Below are 22,294 nucleotides of genomic sequence, written 5' to 3'. Positions count from 1 at the left end.
AGAGGTGGAGCTGGGTTGCTCAGAATGTCAGTGATGGACATCCTTGTACTATCCAAAAAATACGTGACTTAAGTTAGCAAGAATTCCTGCTAATACCTCGGGATACTACAGGAACACAGGAGGTGGCCAAAATCAAAGACAAATGTTATTTCCTCCTTTGAGCGTGACTTGTGCCTAGAGATAGGAATCAGCTGTCATAAGCCCTTCAGCAAGACCTCAGGGCATGTGATGTCACTATCTGTATTTATTTGCATAAACTATGCACATGCACTACTTGATGTTTCACTTTCCAGATACAACTTAGCCAGCAATTGCAATTTTTTTTTTTTACAAAAAAGAACAGGGACATTGTGATGTTGTCTTTCCAAACTCCAAGTAGTAGATCATCTTGCAGCCCCACGGGTGGCAGCCCCACACTGCACCGTGGAGAATGCTGGCCAGCAGTGGTCTGACCTAACAGACCCCCTGAACTACATGGCCCACCCACCATGCAGAACTCTTGAGGGAGATAGAAGCTTGGGCAGGTGGGGCCGGGAGAATGAACCAGTGGATGGAGGATATTTCTCTCTCCTCTCTGTGGATGTGTCTTTCCAATAAAAACAAATACATCTTTTTAAAAAAACAAATAAATCAAAAAGGAAGGAAATAAATGAAGGAAGGAAGGGAAAAAAAGGGGGGGGGGGGAATCTACCACTTACATCCTGAAATCTGAGTGTTCAGTACACATCTATTACTTCCTGTAAGAAATCATTTTTTTTAAGAGTAATTTATTTTTATTGGAAAGGCCGATATACAGAGAGGAGGAGAGACAGAGAGGAAGATCTTCTGTCCGATGATTCACTCCCCAAGTGAGCGCAACGGGCCGATGCTATGCCGATCCGAAGCCAGGAGCCTCTTCCGGGTCTCCCACGCGGGTGCAGGTTCCCAAAGCTTTGAGAAATCATTTTTTTTAAGAGTAATTTATTTTTATTGGAAAGGCCGATATACAGAGAGGAGGAAAGACAGAGAGCAAAGTCTTTCGTCTGCTGATTCACTCCCTAAGTGGCTGCAAGGACTGGAGCTGCACCGATCCAAGGCCAGGAGCCTGGAGCCTCTTCCAGGTCTCCCACGTAGGTGCAGGGTCCCAAGGCCTTGGGCCATTCTTACTGCTTTCCCAGACCACAAGCAGGGAGCTGGATGGGAAGTGGAGCAGCCAGGATTAGAACCAGTGCCCATAGGGGATACTGGTATGTGCAAAGTGAGTACTTTAGCCATTAGGCTACCGTGCCACGCCCAATAAATCATTTTGTCACAGTTTTCTGTCTGTACCAATCCATCTTGGATTCTGATCATTGCTTTGCACCTGGAGTTTCTTTGACAGTTTTCCTCCAAAACTTTTGTGGCTGTTTCTGTACACTTTGGACAGATGTATTTGTAGGAGATTCCATTCCTGTCTGTCTTGTGCAGCCATCACACAGGAAGGTGCACTAGGATTTCAAACACGGAGGAGCTGAGTCTTTCTTGTGAGCAGACTGCTCTGTGTGGGGACTGGAAGCTTTCAAGACTCGATTAAAGAAAGCTAATTCAGTTTTAATAATGATTTCTGCAAAATGGAAACAGGTGACTTGAGCATACGAGTAAAAGGAGTCTAACAGCTTTTATTCAAAGAAAATTTAAGATTAAACTTAAATAGCAAGTGCAGACATACAGCTTTAAAGAAAGAATTTTCTTGAAAGTCAGAGACAAGCGTTAGAAGAAGGTAGCTGTGCTATACAGTTGAATGAACCAGTCATGAAGAACCCGTCATGGCTTCGACTGCTGCTGCTTCTCTCTTTTTCCTCTTTTTTTCCTGCCTGTTTCTACCTGTCTCTCATTAGTCTTTCCCTCAGACCCTCCCAGGACTTCCAAAGTCACCTGCTTTGTTTCCTGCCACCCTCCTCTGTGCCAGGGAAAGTGCAATAGTGAAACTGGCAAAGCTTGACTACTCCGCTGCCAAAAAAGGGAAAATGGATATTTATGCGGTCCATTGCAACAAGCTGCTGCTAAATTATGGGCCAAATTATTATTTTTTTTGAAAAGACTGTTTCTTGATTGACTTCCTGGCAAACCCCACTGGCTACTCTGACCTCCGAGGGAAGCAGGATTCCCCTCCCTCCCAGCAGGGATCAACAGATTCATCGGTTTTCGAAAGTCAGTTTTTAACTATTGAGCGATCACAGAGCCGGGAGTTGGGGGGGGGGGGGTTCCTGGTATCATGTTGAACCATATTCTGTGGCTCTTTCTTATGTCAAAGATGATCAAATGTCAGCAGTTCCTGCTATATAGTTCTATTTAACAGATAGAACAAACATTTGATAAGATTTGAATTAACTACAAAGAGAAGTCTATAAAAGATCTGAGGAAGTAAATAGCAAGTGGAGACATACAGTCAACTAATGATAAACTCCAAAGCAAGCACTGAAAATCAAAGAAATTCTTGACTAACAGAGAGCCCCAGCATGGAGGCAAACAGCATGTGAACACACGGGCCGTGAAGTCCTCGTCACGGGCAATGCCTTTGCTCTCAGTCTGGAGCTTACCTCTGGACACCAAAATTAGGGTGACAGACAACCAAGACACATTTTTTTATGTGCTAAACTTGCTACTAAGTGCTTTCCATCCATGTTTCAATTTAATCTTTCCCTCAGCCTTGTTAGGGAAATTATTACAGATGAAAAGAGTGCAATGGGGGCGGCGGGAACTTCACAGGGTAACAGGTAAAGCTACCACCTACAATGCCAGTGTCTCATATAAGCACCAGTTCATGTCCTGGCTGTCCCACTTTTGGTTGAGCTCCTTGCCTTTAGCCTAGGAAATCAGCAGAGGATGGCTCAAGTCCTTGGGCCCTGTATCCACGAAGGGACCTAGAAGTTCCTGGCTTTGACCTGGCCCAGCCTTGGCCATCGTGGCCATGGGGGAATGAACCAGCTGATGAAAGAGTTTCTCTCTCACTCTCAATCTCTTCCTCTCTGTAGCTCTGGATTTCAAATAAATTCATCAGGAAGGAAGGAAGATAGAGAAAGAAACAGTTTCTTAGGCACACATTAAAAGGAAAAAAAAAAACCTGACAATATCTTCAGTGTTAGTTGGAGGCATGTAGAAAAGATTTTCCAATGATTTTTCTCATCATATTCCCAGGCCTTGAGCCAAAATTCTACATAATTACCTTGAACCTTCCCACCCACTCAAAATGCAGGCCACGTGGTTTTTTTGGTATTCAAAGAGTGCTCCCTAATAAAGATAATTGACGTGACTGACCAGGAGCTGACTAGCAAAGGAGGGTTTTCGGGCTTATTCCAGAAGGTATCTGTACTCCATTATGTCAAGATTCCTGGGAGGTTTCCTGGCACATTAAAATTGAGTCATAAAGTGGGTGCCATATGTCTGAATTTTTTTTTAAGATTTATTTATTTTTATTGCAGAGTCAGATATACAAAAGGAGAAGAGACAGAGAGGACGATCTTACATCCAATGATTCACTCCCCAAGTGAGTGCAACGACCAGTGCTGCGCTGATCCGGAGCCAGGAGCCAGAAACATCCTCCAGGTCTCCCACACAGATGCAGGGTTCCAAGGCTTTGGGCCATCTTTGACTTTGACTGCTTTCCCAGACCACAAGCAAGGAGCTAGATGGGAAGTGGGGCTGTTGGGATATGAACCAGCACCCATATGGGATCCCAGCGCATTCCAGGTGAGGACGTTAGCCACTAGGCCATTGTGCTGGGCCCCATCTGTCTGAATTTTAAGCAGATTTCCAAAGTGGTTTTGGTGCAAGTGATCAACGGTAAGATGGTACTTGACCAAAATGCAATTCCCTGGTTTACAAGAAGGCGGCCTTTACAGTAGGTTACAGAGGACCCATACTCTGACACAATGACCTACCTCAGCCATGAAATTTACATATATACATATATGTGTGTGTATGTATACACACACATATATATACATATATGATGTTTACATATGATGATTAGGGTGAGAAGGGTCCAGGATTAGGAAAAAGCGGATGAGACCATTGTTTCCAAATTTTCTTTTTCCTGTGTCTGAGGGAAGGAGGGAGATGGGCAGGAAGCTGCACTTAGCCTTCCAAATGCCTCAGTACCTGGGGATGGGGAACGTCCACCCGATGTCATCCCAGGGCCCCGTGTGGATCATGCTCTAAGTTCTGCTCAAGTAGTTTCATTAATTCTGAAATGCTGTTGATCTTGCTGCTCCAAGGATGATGAAACCCTCCCAAGGTCCACTGGCTGACATAGTCCTCCTTAGAGTCTTCATTCGTCCAAATATTTGCTGTCAATGTTTGGCTAGGGTAGTTGACCAATTTGTTCTGCCCTCCTTCCTCTGTTATGGTACCAGATGTCCTCTGCAGGCCCAAGTGGACTGCCATATCTCCCATGTGCATCTTGGTATACCATCCACTGCTCCACCTAAACCACTGAGGAGACCCAGTCCTGACACATGTACTCCGTGGTCAGACCACAGATCCTGTGACTTCCCCATGGTTGGAGTTCTGATTCCAGTGGTTCAACTGAGGAGATCCCCAGTCCAGCTTCCCAACCATAATACCCATGGGTGACAGAGGGTTGCATGGTCATTAATGACTAAACCAATGGATGAAAGATCTCTGTGTTATTCTGCCATTCAAATAAAATAATTTTTTAAAAAATGTGTGAATCTAACATTGACTCTTTAATATATATTTTGTGTTTTAAAAATTAAAGATGCTGGCAGGCCTGGTGCAGTGGCCTAGCAGCTAAAGTCCTCTCCTTGAACACACCTAGATCCCATATGGGCTCTGGTTCTAATCCCGGCAACACCACTTCCCACCCTGCTCCCTGCCTGTGGCCTGGTAAAGCAGTCGAGGACAGCCCAAAGCCTTGGGACCCCGCATTCGTGTGGGAGACCTGGAGGAAGTTCCTGGCTCCTGGCTTTGGATCGGCACAGCACCGGCCAGTGCAGTCACTTGGGGAGTGAATCATTGGACGGAGGATCTTCCTTCTGTCTCTCCTCCTCTCTATATCTGACTTTACAATAAAAATAAACAAATATTTTAAAAACTTAAAGATGTTGGCACTATTGATGTGGCAGTGGGTTGAGCTGTGACATCTGCATCCCGTTATTAGAGCACTGGTTCTAGTGCCAGCTGTTCCACTTCTGATTTAACTTCCTGCTAAGATGCCCAGGAACGAGGCAGATGATAACCTAATTACCTGGGCCCCATCCAAGCCATGTGGGAGAGCAGGATAGAGTCCCCGTCTCTTTGCTTTAGACTGGCCTAACTCTGGCCATTGTGGGTATTTGGGATATTTGGAGAGTGAACCAATAGAAAACTCTCTGTGTGTCACTCTTCTTTTCAAGTAAAGAAATATTTGAAACAATCCAAAAACTCACAGCTATTTACACTGGGCCAAGCAATTGCTATAGTGAGATGCATGGATTATTTTGTAGTCGCAATGACTCTGGCACCTACTGTTGTTTACACCTAGGGTGTGTGACCACTTGGTAAATTAAATTGTAACACTCAATGGAAATTTGGAGTAGCCTTGAAAGGACATTGAGAGAAGAGAGGTTCAGGTATGGAGTATAGATTAATATGGAGTAAGGACCCCACTGTTAGGCACAAAGATAGGCTTGAAGACCCAAAGTGAAGTCACCTCTGTTTTATTTATTTGTATTTATTTGCAAGTTGAGAGAGCAAGATGTCTTTCATCTGCCAGTTAACTCCCCAAATGCTGGTGGCTGGGCCATGCCAAGCCAGAGCCCAGAATTCAATCCAGGTCTTTTATGTGGGTGGCAGGGACGCAACCACTTGCTTTTTGCTCACTACCTCTCAGGATTGGAAGCAGAGCCGGCACTTGAACCCAGGCACTCCATTTTGGAAGCTGTGTCTTGACCCTCGTGTTGAATTCCTGACCTAGGCTGCTTACCTCTATTTTGTAGCTAAGAAAACTGCCACCACAAGGTGGAGCAAAGTCACCAGAAATTCGAATGAGAACCAGCCCATGGATGGGCTTGTCTCTCAAACTTACATCTCCCTGGCTTTTTGGAGTTTTGGTCACATTCTCCACATCTACATTAAATAGGGGAGAGTACACAGAGAACAGTGTGGAAAAAGGAAATTATCAAAAGAACAAATGATCTGTCAGTTATGCTGTGCCGCTGCTTAGAGAATGAGATCCACCAGCAGAGAACCAGGAGCCAGCCCACACATGTCCCTGTGTCTAAAGCTATTTCAGAAGTTTCAAAGAACCCTCACATATTTAGAGGAAATGGAATGTAGAATCAGACAAAGCAGCACTCCTTGGAGGCAGGTGGTGTACAGCCTGGAATTCCAGCCTTGCTGGGCCTTTAGCAATTTACTGACGTTGCCGAGCGTGGAGATGCAGATCTGTAAAGCCAGCGCAGTAAATGTCTACCTCATAAGGATCTTGGGAGGTCCACACAACCTGGGAAGCAAGAAGCTGTTGATTTGAAGTCCTAGAATGGCTCTAAATCCAGTAGAAACCAAGATATGTCCTTTTAGGAATAGGGCTTACAGGTTTCTTTCAAGAGTTGAAAAAAAAAAAGTTTCAAGGGGTTACAAAGGTTGTTGGTCAAGAATTATGACTAGGGGCTGGTATTGTGGTAGAACAGATAAAACCACTGACTGTGGTACTGGCATCCTTTGTGTGCGCTGGTTGGAATCCTTGCTGTTCCACTTCTCATTTAGCTTCATGCTAATGTGCTTGGGAAAGCAGCAGAGGATGAACCCACATTTTTGGGACTCTGACATACACATGGGAGACCTGGGAGGAACTTCTGGCTCTTGACTTCCGCCCAGCCCCGCTCTAGCCATGAGATCATTTGGAGAGCGAACCAATGGACAGAAGATCTCTCTGCTCTCTTTGTCTCTGTAACTCTGCCTCTCAAATCAATTAATAAATCTTTTTTTTTTTTTGAGGTATGACTAGAGGATAAACTTATTTCTGAACATTAGATCACCTTGGCCATGTGACTGTTGTAAGAAAGAGGTTAGTTTATACAACCCTCAGGATCTTCCTTCAAATAATTTTCTTTTGGCATGTGAACAAGTTCACAGAGCAGTCACCGCAGCACAAGATGGAGTTTGGGTCACAAAAGGCAGGCACTGCTGTTAACTTCCTCTTGCGTGGCCCCGTTTGGCTCAGGACTTTTTGTGGTAGTCCCTAGTGGTCAGAGGGATATCCTGCTCAGATCCCTCTGGTTTCTTGGAGAGGATACTGAAGGACTGATCAATAGATCAATTCAGTTTTTAAAATTTCCTTTAAGGATATATTTCATTTTAACTGGATTTATTGATTTTTATTGGAAAAGCAGACTTGCAAAGAAAGGGGTTACAGAGACAAGATCTTGCATCTACTGGCTCACTCCTCAAGTGGCCATAATGGCCAGAGCTGGTGATGATTTGTGTTCTTCAAGCAATGTGGACTTCAAATGATCATGATAATGAGGAGGACTTTCATCTAAGGGAACTTAAAGTTGTCTACAGATTTAACAAGTTGAGTTTTAATTAGTCCATTAGTTTTTTTTTTTCCCCCTCCCAATCCAGAGGACTGGAATTGAGGAACAATGAAAATGTTGCAGAAAAGGCCAATGGGCACAAAATGTACAAAAAAATTTGCTCAGAAAAACAGGTTCTTCCATCCCTGTGGAGCTCCAACAGTAACCACAAGTGGGAATAATGTTTAGACATAGCGAGTGTGTCGCCTGCCTCATACACCGGAGCAGGCTTCCCTCCCGTGGGAATACAAAGCAACCATCAGCAGAACATGGCTACACCATGAGACAAAGTAACTGGGTAAGATCCAACTGCAGGTCATCAAGAGGCCTGGGAGATAAAGGCAAGTGTCACATGGGATTTCCAGGGCTGTACTATGGACAGAATCTTTAATGTCCTTCAGAAATAAGAATGCGGGAGGGGAGGAGGTTTCTAAAACCATGATCACCTCCAAATGCCTTTCCAGTGCCTCAATGAATCTATTCATAAATGAGTTTGAAAATACTTGCCAGAATGGTATTTGAAAGGACCAGGCAACCATTTATTTGTAGCACTGTTCACTAGCAGAAGGGTCATGCGACCATCTGTTGGCTAGCCATCCCTGTTGTCCGGTGCAGGGAGCAGGTTGTTTTCCATCCGCAGTGATCTCTTAAGCCCAATAGTATCACGAGCAGGGCAGAGGGCAACTAGGTGAGCCCAGGCTTGAAGGACAGCTACTGCAGCTGTTTGCTCAAGCCAAAGGGGGATATGTTTCTCATCAGTGTTTTCCTTAGTATAGCCAAGGATTTTTACCATAGCTAACTGGTAGTACGATAGCCTCTTAGAGAGCATTTATACATCAGGAAACTTTAATCTTATTTTTCCCCAAGGGTAGAAAACCACACTATTGCCAAAGTACCTCTAAGTCATGAGTGGCACCCAGTACAGAGTGACTACTTGTATATTTACATGTATTTGAATATTAGCTAAGATACATGCATGAGCAAGAGAAAAGAGCTCTGAACGTGGAGCAGATGAAGTCTGGGACACAGGACCAGGGTTAGTGATAAGAAGGGGATTGTTTACATACCCTCACTGGAAATTTCTTCAGTTGACAGAGACAGCCTGCTTGCAGGATGTAAGGGGCTGCCACAAGATTTGGAGAAGAAAGTAATACGTTGTGGAAAGCTGCTGAGTATGAGTTTAAGAGGGCTTGTATGGAGAGGGGTGGAACTCTGTGCAGGAGACCCCTAAACCATCAAGTGTGTGTTTTTTGGTACCATTGCAGCAGTGGCCACAGCTCTAGGGCAGGGAGGGGGTCCCCTTGATAGGAAAGAGGATATCTCTAGTTGTTGAGTTAGAAGCCACAGAGTGTCCCTTCCAAGTTCCTGAAGACATGAACATGGAGGTTGTAATTAGTATCCCCAGGGCAGTGGCAGGAGGCTCACTCCCGCAACCCCACCCCCAGCCAGCGGGCTCATCCTTCCACACTGCTGGCAGTCCTGTTTATACAGCACAACCTGAGCATGACCCTTCTCTAGTTAAAAGGCTCCCTGCTGTCTGCAGACTGAGTCCAAGGGCCTGGCGTGGCACAGCAGGCCTGTCCCACTCTCCCTGACCTTCCTCCAGCCTCCGGACACTCCGGCCCCTCGTTGTGCTCTCTTACATAAGGCACCTCTGGGTGAAACTAGGGGAGCCCAAGGGCTGTGGGGTGTACAGTATAACCTCCCTTTGCCGTAAGACAGATAAAATCATTAAAAAATTTTTGTTCAAAATTGGGAGATTGGGGTGGGTGGGAAACCAGGTGGGGCTTCTCCCTCAATATCCCCCTTTACCTCGGATACATGAAGGAAACAGTATGAAAATAATAGTCTTACCCACCCCCCAAAAAAAAACAAAAAAAAGAAAAATACTAAAATTGGGAGATTATCACTCCTTTTATATTCCATTTTGTTGTTATAGAATAAAAAAAGACTTGATAAAATCTTAAAAGCCACGTAATGAAACCATTTACCCCCTCCCCAAATTTTTGATTGTGTACATATCTTTTTAGAGATTTATTTAGTTTTATTGGAAAAGCAGATTTACAGAGAGAAGGAGAAACAGGGAGAAATAGAGAAAGATCTTCCCCCATTGATTCATTTCCTAAATGGTCACAACAACCAGTTTTTTTAATTTATTTTTTTATTGCAAAGTCAGATATACAGAGAGGAAGATCTTCTGTCCGCTGATTCACTCCCCAAGTGACTACAACAGCCAGTGCTGCGCCAATCTGAAGCCAGGATCCAGGAACTTCCTTCAGGTCTCTCACACAGGTGCAGGAACCCAAGGCTCTGGGCCATCCTCAACTGCTTTCCCAGGCCACAAGCAGGGAGCTACATGGGAAGTGGAGCTGCCGGGATTAGAATCACTGCCCATATGGGATCCCAGAGCATTCACGGCTAGGACTTTAGTCACTGAGCCACCGTGCCGGGCCCACAACAACCAGTTCTGAGCCTGGCCAAAGCCAGGAGCCACAGACTCCAGCTGGGGGCAGGGGTCCAAATCATTGACCATCACTGTCTGCTTCCCATGGACATTAGCAGGGAGTTGGACTGGAAGAGGAGCAATCAGTACTTGTCCCAAGGTTGTAATATTAGATGCTTGTGTCAAATAGTGGTTTTATAAACTATGCAAAAAGGTAGGCCTCTCAGCGACAAATTTATTCCAAATTTACCATAGTGATATTGCTTGCTCAATTTTTAAAAAATAAGGCTTTCTTCATTCTTATTGGAAAGGTAGATTTACAAAGAGAAGGAGAGACAAAGAGAAAAATCATCTGCTGGTCATTCCCCAAATGGCTGCAATGGCCAGAGCTGAGCTGATCTGCAGTCAGGAGCCTGGAGCTTCTTCCAGGTCTCCCATGCGGGTGCAGGCTCCCGGCGCTCACAGGGTGAGGATTTAGTCACTGAGCTATAACTCCGGGTGCTACTTTTCAGTCTTTGAACCCAGTTTAAAAATCAACCATGTATAAACTCCCTGCACCTCTCTTCCCGCCCCGCCCCAGGCTCTCATAGCAGCACAGTTCATTTTTCCTTCCCCGGGGCCGGGAAGCCTTGCATGGCGCGGGCACACTTCTTGACACACTCTGAGCTCGTTCAGAGCTCAGTCCCAGTCTCCGAAGCCCTACAGTTAGTTGTCTTTGCTGTTTGGGGTACAGTGAGAATCCTAAAGTGGATACACGGATGAATGACCGATGTCTCAAAGTTGCCCAAGTCCTCTTAAACTCTTGCAGGGCAGTGGTCTGATTGCTGGTGACATCCCTGGGCCAAGCTGGCTGATAATGTTCGGTTAGGTGTTTTTCCTGGCCTTGCTGGGACACTTTCAGGCTCGTCTGGCACTGAGCCGCCGGTCATTCACGGTTCACTGGTCGGTTTTCCTACCAGCACCTTGGAGACCAACCCCCTTCCCACTACGGGGACCTCCAAGTGTGGCCTTACTCCCCCTTGATTCTGGAAAAGTCCCCCTCGAGAGCGCCCACCCATGGCCAAAAGCGGGCCCTGTGTTCCGGAGAGTTTCCAGCCTTCGGGGGTGCCCAGATCCTGGGCCCGGGGCACCGGCCACGGCCTCCGGGACTCGGCGTGGGGGGCCCCCCGGCTGCGGTTGGCCACAGGAGGCATCCGTCTTCCCAGACGAGCCCGGCGTTTCCTCGGCGAGCGGGCGGAGGCGGGGAAGGGCGAGGGCGGGGAAGGGCGAGGGCCTGCCTCCCTCCCGCCCTCCGGCCCGGCCCGGCTCGCCCGCCCTCCACCCCGGCCGCCCGCACGTCGCTCGCCGGGGCGCCCGCGAGCCGCGGGGCCGAAGTGCTCGCCGACAACTTTGCGGCCGCCGGGGGCGCGGCATCCTCGGGTGCGTGCGCCCGTGTGCCTGTCACGGGCGGCCTCCTGGGGGCAGCCGCGGAAAGGCGGACGAGGAGAAAGAGGCAGCCTCGCTCGGCGCACGCTGGCCCCGGAGGAGGCAGAGGCCGCTCCCGGCGCCGGCTCCGGAGACTGACCCCCAGCCCCAAGTCCTCAAGGGGTTGCGCCCGGGTCTCCTTGGGACGTCGCCACCGCCACCCTTGCGGCCCGGCAGCGGAGGACTCGTTGTATACAGGACTACCATTTTTTTTTTTCTTCCTTCTCTTCGCCGGCTCGGGCGGTGGCAGCCGGGTTTGCAAAGCGGCGGAGCATCCCCAGCTCGGGCGGGACCATTTGAGCGCTGGGGCCGGCGGCTGGAAGCAGGAAGGGAGGGTCGGAGAGCGCCCGCCCTCCGCTGCTGGCCCTGCCCCGGGGCGCCCCGTGCGGGGCTCTAACAATGGTGTGGAGCGCCGGCGCGAACCCCGCGTCCGCCCAGCGCTCCTAGAGGAAGTGGCCGGGCTCCGGCTCGGGTGGGCAGGGCGACGCCCCCCGCCACGCGCTCGCTGGAGTTTGACCGCGCGCCCGGCCTCTCCGGCCGCCAGCCCCGGCACCCCTGGGGATCACCGAGGGCGGCTCCAGCGCGAGAGCATGGTGCCAGCGCCCGGGTTAATCTAGTCCTCGGCTCGCTCCTGGGCGCCTCTTTCTCCTTCCTCCTCCTCTCCGCCGCCTCCTCCTCCTCCTCGTCCTCTCCCTTCCCTGCTGCCGGCGCCGCCTCGGGCTCTGGGACGCGGGGGATCCCATTTGCCGCTTGCCTGACCACCGGACTGAACTTGCCCACTGAAAGCCAGCCCGGAAGAACTGGAGAATGTCCACCCCGAGCAGATTCAAGAAGGACAAAGAGATCATCGCCGAGTATGAAAGTCAAGTCAAAGGTAAGGATGGGAGCGGTCGCTGGGCTGCTTTTGTGTGCCTCCTTGTCATTGTGTGGGGGGAGTTGGGTTTGCAACTTGGTGTCCGTGTGGGAGGGAGCCGGCGAGGGACAGCTCGAGCCCTGGCCCGGCCGCCGGGGGCTCCCTGCAAGCCAGTCCCCCAGCGCAATTCCGAGGAACCCACGGGGAGCTGGAAACGAGCTAGCTTCTCCCAGCTGCCGGCCCGAACCTCTGATGAGAGAGACGGGCGTTAACTTAACTACCTTTGGCTGCGCTGCTTACCTGGGGAGGCAGCCAGGCAGACAACCAGGCAGCACCGGTAATTCCAGCCCAGTTATCATTCGTTCGTCCGTTCACTCATTCATTCATTCATTTTGAAGGACACCATTGTCACAACACGGATTTTTTTTTTTTTTTTGTGAAGTCTTTGACACCGAGGGTCTGGAGCTTCGTTGAGTGGGGAGTGTTTGAGACAGTTGGTACGTTGTATTCATGTATCTGGGCGAGGCGCCTCTTTTACAAAAGAGCTTCCCGAAAGCCTGACAGTTAAACCAAGAGGTGTCTAGTGGAATCCTGCTTCTCCTTTATCATGGGCCAGGATCCAGTGCCATTTTCACACTCGTGGGAATATTGCCTTATCATTTGCTAAAAGCATCTCGCAAGGAGAACGAAGCTTGCAATGTCTGAGTAGCAGTTTTCCATTCATTTACATTGTCAACTGCTGAACAAACCCAGTGAAGGTTGATTATGCTATTTTTTCCCCCACGTTGTGTGCCTTGTGATAAAAAAAAAATGTGTTTCTCTCTCATGCAGGGGTTTCATTTTGCCGTTCAAATGTTTAATGAACATATGTACCGGTTGCTTTACCCCCTCTTTTGTGGCAGCTAAGATATCACCTTCCTGATTGAGACAATGGGTGGAGCGTTGAGATCACTGCGGTCCCTTGGGCTATTCAGTGCAAAGTTCACCAAGATTGTTTTGTAGACACCTGTGTTTGTCCGTACACAATCTTACGAAAGAGCTGTTGAGAAAGGCATTGCTCTGCTTGCCTAGGGAAGGGCAGGGGCAGCCTGGGAACCCTTTTGTGTGCACAAGTAGTGAAAATGCCGGCAGTCCTCTGGGAAGACTTGGTGGGGAATCCTGGAACTGCCTGGCCGGAGTTGGAGCCTGGACGGCCCATCACGTCTCCAGCCAACACAATGTGCAAGCTCAGGGAAACGTCTTCCTGCACTCTGACCGCCTACTGTGGAGTTAAGCTGAACATTGTTCAAAAAAAAAATTTTTTTTTTGCCTGCTTGGAATTAGGATAATTTTATACTTCCAGGAACTTGTTACAGCCATACAGCAGTTACAAGAGCAGAGAAGTCATTATGTTTAGTCAGGTGAACTTCATACGGATAACAGCCGTGTGGGAGTCCAGCGGGGCTTGTCAGAGCCCTTGCTTCTCGGGCGCCACTCCTGCTCACAGTGGCCATTTCTTGGTGTGGAGTTCCTGCAGGGCTCTTTGGTGGCAGTTCTTCAAAGGGGGTGGACGTCTGGTTTTCCCACTTGCCTGGAGCCCTGACAGGCAGCAGACACTTCCCAGGGGCTGGGTTGGTTATCTCTGCTCTAAGGTTTTTTGCCCACAGTCAGTCTTTTGGAAAGATATTCTCTTGATTAATTCCTTGCCAGGGCATGAGTTCTGTTGGTGTATGCTCAAGTATACTTGAGAGTTCAGGCTCTCTACCTTGCTTACACATCTATTACCAGAAGCAACCCAAGGAAAGATGACAAACGTTAAGAAAAGTGACCTCCCTGTTGCCTTCAGTACACCTTCCCCTGACCCTCAGCCCCCCCAGCTCCTCAGCCCCAGGGGTCTTTAGGCTGCTTGCTGGCTCTTCTCTGTCCCACCCTGTGTCCAGGCTGTACCTCTTCCCTGTGCGACTTACACATCCAGTGTCCCACCTCCATATACAGGCAAATATGGGCACAACCCACGTGTAAACTGTGCTTAGGCAAATAGGAGAATAGGGAACTCTGGGATCCTATGGACATTAAGAGATGCAAACTCACCTTCCTATCTAGGCTGACTCAAGAGGGGAGCTGGAGAGAAGTGATCACAAAACAGTGTTTGAAGTAGGCTGTGTGAACAGACCACTTGGTAAGGAGAGCTTGGGAAGAAAACTGGCCGTTTTTTCTTGAAGAGTGGGGAAATCTTACCCCAGTGGTGCGCTCTCATTCACTATTCAAAGATAAGTGTCTTTGAACAATCTGGTCTCCATTCTAGCCAGCAACTTCATCTGATAATAAACAAAAGCAGCTGAAGTGTTCTGTTGCGGACAGGAGACCTGCCTGGGTTGGGTGCTTTCAGACACGCTTTGTTCTCCGTGAATAAAGCCACCTATGTGAATAGCAGACTCTAGGGAAGCTGTAGGTGCTGAGTTGTTTTGAGGAGTCATTTGAGTAGAAGTGAAGGATTTTTTTTCCTCCCAACCTGGAATCTAGCATTCTACATTATCGTCCTCTTTTTTCTTCTCTCCCACTTCACTGATAATAGCTAAATTTATTTCAGAATTTTTGAAATCATTTAAGAGTTATTTACTTAGGCGAGAAAAAGAGGGAAATCTTCTATCCGGTGATTCACACCCCCAGATGTCTACAATAACCAGGGCTGGGCTACAGCAAGAAACCTGAAACCCAGAACTCAATTTAGGACTCCCACATGGGGAGCGGAAATCCAAGTGCTTTTTTAAAACCCCTCCCCCAATGCAAAAACTAATCTTTTTTTCTTAATTTTCTTTTTATACAGTTTTTTGTTTGTTTGTTTGAAAAGCAGAACCATAGAGTGGGAAAGAGGGAGAGACAGAGGGATCTTCCATTAACTGGTTTACTGCCCAAATGGCCAACTTCTGTCTGGTTTCCCGCGTGGTTAACAGAGACCCAGCACTTGAGCCATCCTCCACTGCTTTCCCAAGCACATTTGCTGGGAGTTGGATCAGAAGCCTGGCTCCCACTTGTGTGCTTCTGCAGCCCGTCAGTGTGGGCATTAGCTGGAAGCTGGAACTGGAAGCAGAGGTGACTGTGGGCTGTGGATGGTCTCGGTGGTCTCTTGAGCATCACATCCAATGTCTGACCCCGAGATAATGTTCCGACTCCCTGTAGGAGATTGTGCCACTGTGACTGCGGACATAGGTTGTGGGAACAGACTTAGTGGTGTGCCTGTACTGTGTTGTGAAGAGCCATGGTTGATGATGTTGCTTAAAACCATGTATGGCTTCCGACACTGTACAAGTCTATTTGGAACCTGTGGGGTTGGTTTTCATATTTAGAAGACAAGGAATTTGTATTGTCTCATTTGTGGGGTCTTTGTGTTTAGTTGAGGATTTCCTATCCGCTCATATTAATTGCATATAAAAATGTCAGGTTTCTTGCCTTTTCATAGTGAATTGGCAAACTATGTATGAGTTGAGTTCCTAAGGAAGCAAAATGTAATGCAGTAGAGAATTCAAAAAATGGGGTGCAGCGCAGCAGCCTAGCAGCTAAAGTCCTCACCTTGAACGTGCCAGGATTCCATATGGACTCCGGTTCTAATCCCAGCGGCTCTGCTTTCCATTCAATTCCCTACCTGTGGCCCGGGAAAGCAGTAGAGAAAGGCCCAAAGCTTTGGGACCCTGCACTCATGAGGGAGACCTAGAAGAGGCTCCTGGCTTCAGATCAGCGCAGCTGTGACCGCTTGGGGAGTGAACAATTGGGCAGAAGATCTTCCTCTCTGCCCAAATTAAAAAAATTGTGGAATAAATCTAAAAAACTTTTAAAAAAACTATATTAAGCAATGTATAGGCCAGAACTGTAAGATAGGAAGAATTGGAAATTATTCAAATAGTTAAAGCATGGATAGATTTAACTTAGGGACAAAAGAACTCTAAAGTACACTTGAAAAGGAGCATGACAGCTAGGGGTAGAGTGAGATTTCACACAAGTTGGAGAATATTCTGGGAGACCTAGATGCAAGAATACCTGTCTTATATGGGCAGTTAAAAAACAGGAGTCTAGGAAATGACCGGACCTCAAGCCAGCTGCTGGCATTGCTTGGTAGCATCCTTAGTGAAAAACAGTGGAAGAAATTGAACAACTGGTTCACAGAGTATTTTGGGATCTTCTGTGGATTTTACTGATCTTTGTATCTTAATTGTTTTGAAAATTTGTTTTTACTTGAAAGGCAGCTTTTTACGGAGAGAGGAGAGGAGAGAGAAGCACTTCCATGCACTGGTGTACTCCCCAAATGACCACAGTGGCCAGAGTTGAGGTGACTTGAAGCTGGGTGCCAGGAACTTTTTCCTGGCCTCCCACACGGGTGCAGGGACCCAAGGCCTTGGGCCAGCCTCTGTTGCTCTCCCAGACCATTAGCAGGGAGCTGGATCTGAAGTGGAGCAGCCAAAACACGGTGCCTATATGGGATGCCGGTGCTTGCTGGTGAAGGATTAGTGTGCTACACCACCATGTGTGTCCATCTATTTTCTAATTCTGCAGCAACACTTGAGGAGCTACAAACATGGGAACAAGAGAGTCAAAGACACATTGCGTAAGGAAGACCTCATGAATGAGAGGTTGTGTCTGTTTTTAGTGCCCTGTGTTGTGAGGTTGTTAATAATTGACAGCTAGCACTTGCTGTATTTTCTTAGACATTTCTTCAGCAGTATGTACAGAAATTGCCATGAAAAGTTATTCTTTTCCCACTCTGCTCTCTGAAGTACAAACAGTGCGTTGTAGTAGCAGGTGAGACATGAGGAAGCACCCGTTTCATTTGCTAGAATGCCGCGTCATGCGGTAGTTTTATGTGGGGGAAATTGTCACTGGCAACTGTTGTGGAGCTCGTGTGTCAAATGTTCTCTCATCTGACCTGGAGTGGGAATCGGGAAGAGTTCAAATCAGGAATCAGAGGAACTTTAAGCATTACTGGTCCTAGCTGACTTGTTTATTATGAGGTGGAGAGCCAAGTGACCGAGTCACACGAGACACTGTAGCGCACATGGGCTGGGAATCCAGGTCAGCTGCTTTCCAGGGGTGGGGCTGCCGCGTTGGGTTACACATAAAGTGAGTCTCTAAATAGGCGACCCAACACTCGGGTTTGACATTCATTGAAGGTGCTGGAGTCCAGCCTGGAGGATGGCTGTGGTTCGTCGGTGGGAGTTCTTTGAATTGGTTTACTCTCTCTAGGCTCGCTCACAGAGAGCACAGGGCCGGGCAGCAGCTTCCCACGGTGGCCTTTGAGGTCGGGAAAAACAACGTGGGTTGCAGACCCACATGGAGTGTGTGTCATGTTCTGGTGGGCCCATTGTAGCTACCATAACACGCCCCCTCTGTTACCTTGAAAACCCGCTTCGATTTGTCAACTTCAAAATAAACATGCAGGCTGGTCCGGGAAACATTTCCGAGCAAAGCATCTCTTTCTGACGCACAGGGAGGGCTGGAGCGGAACGTTGGGCTGCCGAAGTCTTGCTCCTCGCCGTGTCCAGCGATTTGCTTACTCCTGGGCCACGCCTGTGATAGCCAGTTTAGGAGTCAGACAGCCTCAGCTGCTTGAAGTTTTAGTCTGTTGTGGATCGGCGGGGCCCCTTTTCACATTCATGTTACCTTGTTTTACTCTAAAAATTAAGATCAGTCTATTTTTGCTTCAGCAGTTTGAAGACAGAAATTGGTGAAACAGAGACAATTACGTGAAACAATTGTTACTAGCTCAGGGTTACTCTTTTTTTTCTCTTTATTATTATGTTTTGAGACTTATGGATTTTTATTTTTATATGAAAGGTAGAATTACAGAGAGAGAAGACATACAAAAAGAGAGACCTTTCATCTACTTTCATTCCCCTAAATGACTATAACCATTGGAGCTGGACTACTCTGAACCTTGGAGCTAGGAGCTTCTTCTGCTCTTCCTCACGGGTACAGGAGCCCAAGGCCCTGGGCCATCCTCCACTGCTTAGCAAGGCACACCAGCAGGCAGCTGGATCGGGGGTAAAGCAGCCTGGACTCTCACCAGTGCTTGGATGGGATGTCAGGGTGGCAGGTGGAGGTGCAGCCATGCCATGGCACTGGGCCTTCTCTTTATTAACTGGAGGGGGAATTGAGAGTCCAAGAACATACTCCCAACTGCTGGTTCACTCACTGAATGCCCAGAACGGCCAAGGCTGAGCTGGGGCTGCGGCTCTTGAGTAAGGTCCTCAGTCCAAGTCTTGCATGTGGGCTGAAAGAACTCAGCTGTGTGTGACCCATCACTGCATCAGCAGGAAGCTGGAGGCAGGGCCAGGTATTAGAGCTAGTATTCCGGTAAGGAATACAGGTCACTTAACCATCATTTTAAAAAAAGATTTGTTTTATTTTTATTGGATAGGCAGATACACAGAGACGAGTAGAAACAGAAAGGAAGATCTTCTGTCCAGTGGTTCCACTCCCCAAGCAACTGCAACAGCTAGAGCTGAGCCAGTGCGAAGCCAGGAGCCAGGAACTTTTTCTGGGTCTCCTATGCTGGTGCAGGGTCCCAAAGCTCTGGGTAGTCCTCCACTGCTTTCCCAGGCCACAGGCAGGGAGCTGGGTCACTTAACATCATTTTAACCACAGGACCAAATACCCAACTGTAGTGGTGCAATCAAAAAAGGAAATAGATTCCTACCCCATTACTGGGTAAGTTTTACTTGATGTCATTATTATGATTTTTCATCAGTGCAAAGGTCACAAAACCAAAAACACATTTCCTGGACCTGGTTCAATGCTGAACTTGGTGTTAATTTTGCTCTCTCTAACCCTTCCTGTGGCTTTATGGTTTTCCTTATTGTTTTGATGGATGACACATTCATACATCAAGAAGATAGATGTTTGAACACTGACTGGATTTTTAATCATATTGAGGAATACTTGTATATTTAAAGAAATGGAATAATAGTATTTCAGAATATATAACAAATCTCACCTTTCAAAGATACTTGCTGAAGTGTTTGAGTTAAATTATGATGTCTGGGTCTTCAAAAATCTTGGTGAGGGCCCAGCACAGTAGCCTGTCGGTTAAAGTCCTTGCTTTGTATGCACAGGGATCTCATATGGACACTGGTTTGTATCCTGGTGGCTCTGCTTCCCATCCAGCTCCCTGCTTGTGGCCTGGGAAAGCAGTTGAGGACAGCCCAAAGCCTTGGGACCCTGCACCTGTGTGGGAGACCAGGAAGAGGCTCCTGGCTTCAGATTGGCTCGGTTCTGGCCATTGTGGCTACTTGGGGAGTAAATCATCAGATGCAAGATCTTCCTCTCTCTCCTCCTCTCTGAATATCTGCCTTTCCATGAAAAATAAGTAAATCTTTAAAACAAACAAACATCTTGGCAAGGAAAGAAGTGGCTGGAGATGCAGATGAAGTACGGTCGGCCATGGCTTCATAGTCATTGCATGCCTCAGATTCCTGGCAGTCTATAGTAATGCATGTATTTGAAGTATTTCTAGAGAGAAAAATTTTAATATATACTATTAGAATTGTTTAAACTATATTGTTTAAATTATATATAGAGAGAGAGAAGGAGAGAGAAAGAGAAAGAGAGTGAACATACTGCCGTCTCTGGTTCATTCCCAAATGTCTACCATGGCAGGAGCTGAACAGCTTGGGAATGCACTGTGTGGCCCCTCTGTGGGTGGCCCGAAGCCCATCACCTGAGCCGTCACCCCCCAGCATCTGCACGAGCTCCCAGCTGGAGCCAGGGGCCTCATCTGGGAGTCACGCCCAGGCACTCCTGTGTGGGACCTGGGCGCCTGAATCACTGGGCTGTACACCCACTCCAAAGCACGAGCACGTATTCTCTTTTACTCAGTATTATAATGTTAAGAATGACCTCCATTTCATTTTATTTGGCATATAGTATTCCAGTGCATGAAAATATTTGCTCATTCTATATGAATCCTGTGTAGGTTTTCTGTCTAGATATAGAGATCTGGGATACAGGCCGTGTGCAGCCCCTCAGGCTGGCCAGGATCACCAAAGTGCCCAGCACCACTGACTCCAGATCAGAGCCTGGAGCTGAGCCTGGGGTTTGGGGACAGTGCCACCTGCTCTGTTGTCAGCGTGAGAGGCCCAGGGCTCTTTGAGGGCAACATGCTAACCCTGTTCGAGTCTCAGGGAGAGGCCTAGAGACTGCTGCCCTGAGCTTCTGAGTCTGGAATGTGACCGCTTGACCCATGGAATGTTCTTGTACTGCTCAGTGGTGTGTTCACAATGAATGTAAATTAAGAAGCAAAGTAGAATTCTGTAGATGTCTTCTAGTTTATATGTGATACTGACATGAGTTTCTTGACTTCCTTAAATAAAATTGAGTTGGGGCTAGCACTGTGATGCCATGGATTAAGTCCTGTCTGCCATGCTGGCATCCTATATGAGCACTGGTTCAAGTCCCAGCTGCTCCACTTTGATCCAGCTTCTTGCTAACGAATGTGTGGGAAAGCAGTAGAGGTGGCTCAGGTACTGGAAGCCTATGTCCACTTGGGCGGTCTGGATGAAGCTTCTGGCTCCTGGCTTCGGACTGAGCCAGCCCTGGCTGTTGCTGCCGTTTGGGAGTAAGCCAGGATAGAAGTCAGCCTCTTTCTGGCTTTGACTCTGCCAGTCAAATAAACCAAGGAATTGATTGGGGGCCTGGCACAGTAGCCTAGCAGCCAAAGTCCTTGTCTTGTGTGGCCTAAAACTTTGGGACTCTGCACCTGTGTGGGAGACCTGGAAGAGGTTCCTGGCTCTTGGCTTCAGATCGGCACAGCACCAGCTGTTGTGCTCACTTGGGGATTGAATCATCGGACGGAAGATCTTCCTCTCTGTCTCTCCTCCTTTTTTTGTATATCTGATTTTTCCAATAAAAATAAATAAAGAAAGAAAGAAAGAAAGAAAGAAGTTGAATGGAAATTAACAGGAAACCAACATGCAACCCAGAGAAGATTTATAAGGGGCTTGTGCTCTAGCATGAGGAGACAGCCTGATGGGAAGAGGTTCCAGCAGCTGGCTCAATGAGAGGAGCCGGGCGGGGGCTTCCCTGGGTGGGGAGGTTTGGTGGCACCCCTTCAGCACACTGCATTTCCGTCTACCTTCAGATCACATGCTCTGTGTGGTCCACGGCGGTCCAGAGCGCCTCGGTTTGCACCCAGCCTGGTATAACTCGTTTGAATTGGGGATGTAGCTCATTTGCAGCACCACGGGAAGGTCACATGCGCATGTCGCTGTTCTGCTCTGGCAGGCAGGTGTGTGGGCAGTCCGGCTCGGTGTCTGTGACGTTGGAAGTGCAAGCACAGTGTTTTGAACTGTGAGCAGCAAGGAATATGTTTGAATTGTACCAGCAGGGGTAATGGAGCCCTGAGACTGAAACCTGGATCCCTGAAAAGTGGATAACTCATACGTTTTATAGGGTTTGCATTTAGGGAAGGTAAATGTAGTTAATTAAGCTTGGGGGAGATGCAGGGAGGCAGTGCCTGTTTAAAAGAGGGGCGTGCATGCCTGTGCGTGCCCACTGAGGTACTGAGTATATTACATGTATTCAGTTGGGGGTGGAGAGTTGACTTTATAATAAGATAGGGCTTGGTTTTCCCATGTCAGAAAGGCAAAGTTGGAGCTATGATTGCTACTGTGTGCAGGCTTCCCGAGCCAGCCATAGCTAGATTAGGACTTAGAGTGTGTTAGCTGGTTTTGTTTTTTTTTTTTTTCTCTAACCAACTACCTTGCATTGATTGCATTTTTCTCCAAAAATACCTGGTTGGTCTCACCTCTTAATGAAGGTTAGGTTATTTATTTATTTTTAAAATAAAGGCTTCTTTCTTCTCCTTTATTTTGTTTGAAATTCAGACTTACAGAAAGAGAGGGAAGAGGAGAGAGAGATCTTCTGGCTGTTGGTTCACTTTGTAGATGGTTACAACAGCCAGTGCTGGGCCAGGCTGAAGCTGGGAGCTTCATTCGGGTCTCCAGAGGAGTGGCAGGGGCCTGGACACACGAG

At 47.7% G+C, this 22,294-nt stretch overlaps 1 protein-coding gene across 2 annotated transcripts in view; it reads left to right on the top strand.

The window, feature by feature from the left end:
• The first annotated feature begins 12,131 nt into the window (after nucleotides 1-12,131).
• Nucleotides 12,132-22,294, top strand: part of SRGAP1 (SLIT-ROBO Rho GTPase activating protein 1) — a 243,859-nt gene continuing 233,696 nt past the window's right edge. For both annotated transcript variants that reach the window (XM_040982539.1, XM_040982529.1), the window contains exon 1: nucleotides 12,132-12,316. In XM_040982539.1, the coding sequence (XP_040838473.1) occupies nucleotides 12,250-12,316 (67 nt within the window). In that variant the 5' untranslated portion in view covers nucleotides 12,132-12,249. The remainder of the gene's footprint in view (nucleotides 12,317-22,294) is intronic.

The sequence above is a fragment of the Ochotona curzoniae genome, unplaced genomic scaffold (genome assembly GCF_017591425.1).
Source record: "Ochotona curzoniae isolate NIBS_2020 unplaced genomic scaffold, NIBS_Ocur_1.0 contig_1014, whole genome shotgun sequence".
Lineage (NCBI taxonomy): Eukaryota > Metazoa > Chordata > Mammalia > Lagomorpha > Ochotonidae > Ochotona > Ochotona curzoniae.
The sequence above is the reverse complement of the archived record's forward strand: the minus strand, read 5'-3'. Positions and strand labels throughout refer to the sequence as shown.